Below are 6,578 nucleotides of genomic sequence, written 5' to 3'. Positions count from 1 at the left end.
CTGGGGTAGAAGTCACTGATGAGGCACACCAGGGTGGCCTTGTTGGCACTGAGCTCCTCATTGGAGGGCGGGAAGAGTGTGACCGAGGGGGCCGCCTTGGGCTGACCTGTCGGAAGGGGGAGAGGCTGTAAGTCAGAGATCAGGTGTCCATGGCTGAAGTTTCTACCTCAGTCTTGATGTGAGGAACAGCTCTGTCATGTCCATGGCTTGGGCCTCATGTGGCCTCAGCTCCCTGATGTCAGGTCAGCTGTGGGTAGGGTTACTCACCTGTTGGAATGGATCTGACTGCCAGATTCTGTAGTGTCTGAGTCCTTCCATGGCCCCAGACACTCTCTGGATCTCATGTCCTCCTAATCCACACAGTCCTCCCCCTGGGAGTGGCTGGCACTGGCCCTGAGACCTGCATTCCCTTGTGAATCTGTCTGTTCTGGAAGTTTGTGTCACTGCCATATACCCCAAGTCCCCTACCCAGTTATACTATAGCTGGTCTTTCCTGTTTGCAGTGCTGTGTTACCCTTTGAAAAGTAGATTTCCTGCCCCCAGAACCCCTCACACCATCATTGCAGCTTTGCCCACCTCCCAACATGGACCCTGCCTAATGATGCTTGGTGGGTAAGAAATGGAAGTTTCTGGGGCACCTTCATGGCTCTGTTGGTTAAACGTTTGAGTTGGGCTCAGGCCATGATATCATGGTTTGTGAATTCAAGCCCTGCCTTGTGCTGTCAGCTGTGCTGATAGCTTAGAGTCTGGAGCCTGCTTGGGATTCTATGTCTTCTTCTCTCTCTGCCCTCCCCGGCTCACCGTCTGCCTCTCCCTGTCTCTCAAAAATGAATAAATTAAAAAAAAAATTAAAAAGTGGATTCCCTGGGGCTGGATTCCAAGGAGTCCTATAGATTGAGCGTTTGAAGGTAAGGTGAATTTTCTTTTCTGAGGCTAGGCTATGTCTGTTCTGAGGAGTCTCCCTGTATTGTAAATTTATTATAGGAGGTCTGACTGTCTTAGCATTTCTGAAAGCCTGGCAGTCACTGTCCCTGTCACCTGTCCCTATCAAGGAACTCCGGCCCCGTGTATCTGCTCAAGGCATTTTCCCTCCATGGTGGACAATGAAGGATGTACTCCTGCTGCTGAATGTCCCGACCTCAGGACACAGTCCTAAGACTTGTCCTGATATTGGTGTCCTGAATGTCTCTGTGGAAATGGAAGGTCCCAGCACTAACGGCCCCCTTCTCCTCTGAAATCCTCCCTTAATCCTTGACCCTCTTGTTCCACTTCCTCCTCCATGTCTCCCAAGTTCCCAGACAAGGCTCTCCTCACTACGCTTCAGGAAGTCCTCTTCCTGGGGCTCTCTGAGGTTGGAACCCAGTGCCTGAGCCATCCCCAGAATCCTTCTCTCATCCCACAGCCTCTCTGGCAGCCTGAACCACCCCACACCTCCGCCCAATTCTCCTTGGACTCTTGGAACCCAGAGGCCCTGAATGGGGAGTTGACCATCCCCGAGTCCAGAGGAGAAGATTCATGTGGGGAGAGATCTGGAGCCATAGTGAGGCATTAGTTCAGGTCTAGATCAGGAAGGCTTCATGGGGATGGTCCCCTGTAGCCCTGACCTGATATCTGACAAGATGGGACCAGTGGAGGGGATGAGGGGCAGACAAAGGGGGCAAAACTTACAGACCCCATAGACCTTCAGACTAAGCTCAGCTCATAAGAGAAAGCACAATAGCCCGAAATTGTACAGTGGATCTGAAAGAGGAGGGAAAGGGGGAAGACTCACCGAGGACGGTCAGATGGGTCCCTCCACCGAAAATATGACACTGTGACATAGCCTCGAACACAAACCCTCTGTCAGTCCCTCCACCGCTGACCCAGGCCCACCTGCAGCTGCACAGGAGGCCCAAAGCCCAGCCTCCTTGTCACGGGTGCTGGTCAGGCAGATGGGTGGGTGATGGGGGTGACCCCTAGGGACCTGGAATTTCAGTTCCATGGAGGGTTCAGATTCCATCCATCCTCAGTCATGGGGAGGAGTTGAGAGACCTCCTCTAGATATGGCATCAGAATTCCCAGCCAATGCCATCCTTAGGAAGGTGCTGTGTTCTTTCCTCAGTCTGTGTCAGGATGTCATTGTAGAAAGGGTGAGCAGGCTGTTTCAGCACAGAGGTGATGGAGCTGAGAGCCCTTTGCAGACTTTGGACTTGTGGGGAGGGTCCTGGATATGCCACCACATCCTCAGAACAGGAAACCGTGGAGGTTTGGGGTGAGGAATGCAAAGTGTTGAGAGGAGAATCATGTTTCTCCCCAATACTTAGATCCTTCTATAGGGTCCTGAGCTCCCGAATCTCTGCCTTTGGCTGGTTCTTCTGAAAGGTAGTGTGGTCACTGTTTAGTCCCTCTCCTGAGCCCCATGAGAGCAGCTGTAATGCTTTAGGGGTTTGCGGGCTGAATGGAAGCTGGATAGATCTGGTGGGTCCATCGTGCTTGGGGAGGCAGGCACTGGGTCCAACAATTTCACCCTGAGCTGATGTGTTGGAGTCTGTGCTGGTCTCTTGAACTGACTGAGAATCACACATTACCCACATAGAGGAGTATCACTAGCACAGGGTGACCCCACCACACAGGACACATACTGTATCCCTGCACCGGACCATCACTCTGTGATGTCTCTGACACCCAGGGCCTGGGTCTGCATCTTGGCCTGGAGATGTCACCTGCAGAGCTCACATAGGGTACACACAGGTCTGGCATTCTTTCTGTGACACACATGCACGCTAAGCCAGGACTCCTGCTGTCTTCTGTGATTTGCTCTTGCTTCATCTCTTAACTCCCTCCCACTAGCCCATGAGGTTGCTTTTCTCACTGCAGCTTTGACCAGAATCTCTGGAGCCTTCTATTGTTACTGGCTGGCATTGGTATCTTCGGCAGGGACTGAGTTTTCTTTGTTCACATCCCATCCTGGACTCCGTGCAACACCTCCTCACCCAGCTTGTCATGAGCCTTCCATAGAGATGCCCACCATGGCAGTTTTATAAATGAACCAATGGCTCTGTGATCATTATGTGTGTGCATGTATGTTTCTGTTCATTGGTACCTGTGTGTATGCTTGTGTGTGTTATGGCTCAGATCCCACACTGAGGTCCTAAGTAGAAGAGCCAGTTGAGAAATCTGTCAGCAGACCATTGCCAGAATCTGAGCCTTGATTTATAACATAGAGGTCCCAGGCATGTCACCTAAGCACAAGTGATGGTCTCATGGGTTGGCCTGGCCTTAGAGAGAACCTAGAAAGCATAGCTGGAGTCTATCTCTCAGAGACCTTGGATGCCAGAGGGAACCAAGAGACACTGTTGTGTGGAGGTGCCAGCAGTGGCAGTGTGGGTGTGAGTGACCAGTGTACAGGCAGAGGGTCCTGTAGTAAGTATGACAGGGAGTCTGTGGAAGGGAGAACAGGTCATTTTTCTTGGGGAGTTAGGAACAGGAGTTCTCATAAGGAAGAGAGGAAGCTCTAGGCTGGTATGATGGGGAATGTCCACATGGGGTAGGAAACCAGGGAAAACATGGTGTTGAGTGGGGGTCTATAAGGAGAGAACAGTGGACATCATAAGAGGGGGTAGTTGTAGACAGTGTGGCACAGGTACAGGGTGAAGCTCAGGAATTATCTTAGAAGTCATGGAGACCCACGATCAGTGAGAGCAGGTATGACTGGCAGTGGACATGGTTCATACAAGTAGGAAAGTATACAGACATTGTGGAGGATGGTTTTTCTTGTTTTTGCTGTTTGTATCTCCTGTTGAAGAATATTCTCTCGCAATCTTGACTGATACTAAGACTACCTTTCAAAAAACATGAGGACATCTTCTATGGGCTTCTTTCTCATGAAGCCAAAAGAATGATGTTTCTGCCTAAAGTTGGTTGAGTTCAGGACACAAAATGTTAAACCCAAATGACCAGAGAACACAATTTCTGATTGAATAAAGGACATTTTATTGATTGAAGGGAGAAGGGCTGGGATGATCCTGGTGCAAGGGGAATCCTTCCTGTAGGTCCAATGGCTGCACACCCCCTGGGGTAGGTGGGGGTCCCTTGACCTAAGAGCACTCTGCAGGGACCACATTTTTCTCCACGGTGCTCCCCTCATGTGTGACCTGGCAGGTGAATTTGCTGCGAGATTTCCACTGGTTCGGTGACAGGCTCAGGTAGCTGCTGGCCGCATACTTGTTGTTGCTCTGTTTGGAGGGCTTGGTGGTTTCCACGCCCTGGGTGATGGGGGTGCCATCTGCCTTCCAGGCCACCGTCAAGCCGCTGGGGTAGAAGTCACTGATGAGGCACACCAGGGTGGCCTTGTTGGCGCTGAGCTCCTCATTGGAGGGTGGGAAGAGTGTGACCGAGGGGGCTGACTTGGGCTGACCTGTGGGGTGGGGGAGGGAAAAGAGGTCAGAGGTTCAGCATCCACCATGGGGTCACTTGACCTTAGTCTTCATGTGGGAATAGGTTCTTGAACATCCAATCAGGCCCCTAGTACACAGTCTGTGTCCACGGGTCCATGTCAAAGGTGGGGGTAGGTTAAGGTGTTCCTCAAAAATCTCCCCACCTGTGCTGGGAGTCTTTGAGTTGAATTTCTGTCACCACCCATCCTGAGACTCTCCTGGCACCTGTCCTCCCACAGAGACATTGAACTCTCACTGTCCTGCCCCTGCCTCCTGTGACATACTGACAGTGACTGTCTGGCCTCTATGTTTGTTCCTCTATGGTCAGGATTATGATGTGAGCTCTCTGACCTCCATTGAATCATCCTGTATACCATTCTGATCTGACACTTCTGTGCTGGGGAAGTGAAAGTCTTTGTCCTAAGAGATCTGTTTTTACCCAGATGTGTCTCTCCTGGGCTGTCCCTGATTGGGTAGGATCCTTGCTGATAATAGAGTGTGTGCCTGTGTCTCTTGTGTCTCTCTCATTCCATTGTCTTCTGCAGCCTTGCCCTCCATGTCCTGCAAATCAGTCATATCACTAGAGCCTTCATTCCATAGGTTCCGCCTCTCTTTGGGGTGTGAAGTATTTCCTGCAAGGACTCAAGTGTTCATCCAGTTCTCACATCCTTTCATTCCATGACCCTTTCCCTGGCACCTTCTCTTCTCCCCACTGTCCTCCCTCTTGCTGGTTTCCTTGAGTTTTCAGGACACCTCAGGGTTCTGCCTTGCAACCCCATGAGGCCTGGGGGTGGGGTTAGCTGCTCCACTGGTACACCACTGACCACCCCAGATCCTGAGTCGCACAGTTCCAGGGCCCTGTTTTAAACGTCTGACCCATGTGTCCCCAGCCTTGGCCCTGAGGGTGCCGTGTCCCTGCAAATTCTCCACATGGTCACCCCCTCAATGCTCCCTGTTCTTTCTTCCATTTTCTATGGGGACTGTTAGTAACTCCCAGATATAAAAAAGGTCCAACACAAGACCAGACAGGAGAGGACAGACAGAGCACATGGGGGTCCCAGGATGACCCCGGCAGACAGATTTTAGATTTTAGGTCATTCCACCATTCCCTGTGCCTCGGGTAGGAGGTGCGGGGTTATGATGAACAAAGAAGCAAGCACGACAGTCAGTACAGGGAAGGGAGGAGAGCAGGGTCCTAGGGGCTGAGGTGCCGGGTGAAAGAGTAACTGAGACTTATATATAAGATACACAGAGGAAAAAAAAAAAAACCAGTCAAAAAATGCCCAGATGTCTGGAAGAGCAGGGGAGCAGGGAGAAGATGAGACTCACCTAGGACGCTCAGATGGGTACCTCTGCCGAACACCCAACACTGTGATACAGGCTCATACAAAAACCCCATCCATGGGAGGCCCTGCCCCAACCCCAGCCCCCCACGTGCAGCTGTGATGGAGGAAGTGAGGGTACTGCTTCAGGCTGGTGTCTGCTCAACAGAGGAGCCACATGTCCCACACCCATATCAGAGAATAGCACCAATGTCCCCATGTGTACAGCAATAGGATCCTTGGAATCAATTCTTCCAATGGAAGTTGGTATCTGATTTGCTGTTTCTACCACTATCTCTTGGATATTGGAGTGAGTTTGTGGAAGGCTTTTGTGTCATTGTGAGTTATTTTCCATGGAAATGAACAGGACATCTCTTTTCTGTATGTTCAAACATTGTAATACCCTGGGGAGATGTGAGGTGAGGGTGGAGGGAGTACCCTCCCTCCCAAAGGATCCTTTGCAGGGAGAAAGAGTTGGACTCTGTATGGACATTGGCAACTAACTATGTCCCGAGACATAACTTCAGAGGGCTCTGTCTTATTATCCCAGGGGATGTGCTAGTTTGGGACTGTTGTAAGTGATGTGTGGCCTGGTCCTATAAGACATGCCAGCCTGTGTCCAGGTGACCTTGGGAGCAGCTCCAGCCAAGCCCCAATCTGGGCTCATGTTGGGGAGGGTCTGGTATGTGACTGCTGCTATGCTTCTCTTAAAGAGTCTTAACTGCCACCTCCCACGAAATGAAACTGGCATCAGTGATGAATTTCAGGCCTGGGCAGGTATGCACAAGATGAAATAGAATATGTTTTCCCTCAGAAAGCTGGAGCTGTTGAGATCTCCTGG

The 6,578-nt window shown here is 51.1% G+C and overlaps 1 protein-coding gene and 1 gene segment (V, D, J or C); both read right to left on the bottom strand.

Moving 5' to 3' along the window:
• Positions 1-2: 2 nt before the first annotated feature.
• Positions 3-6,578, bottom strand: part of LOC121010111 (immunoglobulin lambda variable 3-9-like) — a gene marked incomplete at its 3' end in the record, with an annotated part of 226,055 nt that continues 219,479 nt past the window's right edge. The window contains 2 exon segments of the V gene segment in view: positions 3-106; positions 1,772-1,802. Of these exon segments, the coding sequence occupies positions 3-106; positions 1,772-1,802 (135 nt within the window).
• Positions 3,949-6,578, bottom strand: part of LOC121010132 (immunoglobulin lambda-1 light chain-like) — a 152,113-nt gene continuing 149,483 nt past the window's right edge. For 18 of the 41 annotated variants that reach the window (XM_040443487.1, XM_040443509.1, XM_040443488.1 and 15 more), the window contains 2 exons: positions 5,745-5,782; positions 3,949-4,396 (listed from right to left, as the gene is read on the bottom strand). In XM_040443487.1, the coding sequence (XP_040299421.1) occupies positions 4,077-4,396; positions 5,745-5,782 (358 nt within the window). In that variant the 3' untranslated portion in view covers positions 3,949-4,076. Of the gene's footprint in view, positions 4,397-5,744; positions 5,785-6,578 lie in introns of all 41 variants that reach the window. The other 23 variants (XM_040443491.1, XM_040443490.1, XM_040443492.1 and 20 more) reach the window with 3 other exon arrangements.

The sequence above is a fragment of the Herpailurus yagouaroundi genome, unplaced genomic scaffold, assembly GCF_014898765.1.
Source record: "Herpailurus yagouaroundi ecotype Mexico unplaced genomic scaffold, PumYag 191, whole genome shotgun sequence".
Lineage (NCBI taxonomy): Eukaryota > Metazoa > Chordata > Mammalia > Carnivora > Felidae > Herpailurus > Herpailurus yagouaroundi.
Note: the sequence above shows the minus strand (reverse complement) of the source record. Positions and strands in the feature narration are given on the sequence as shown.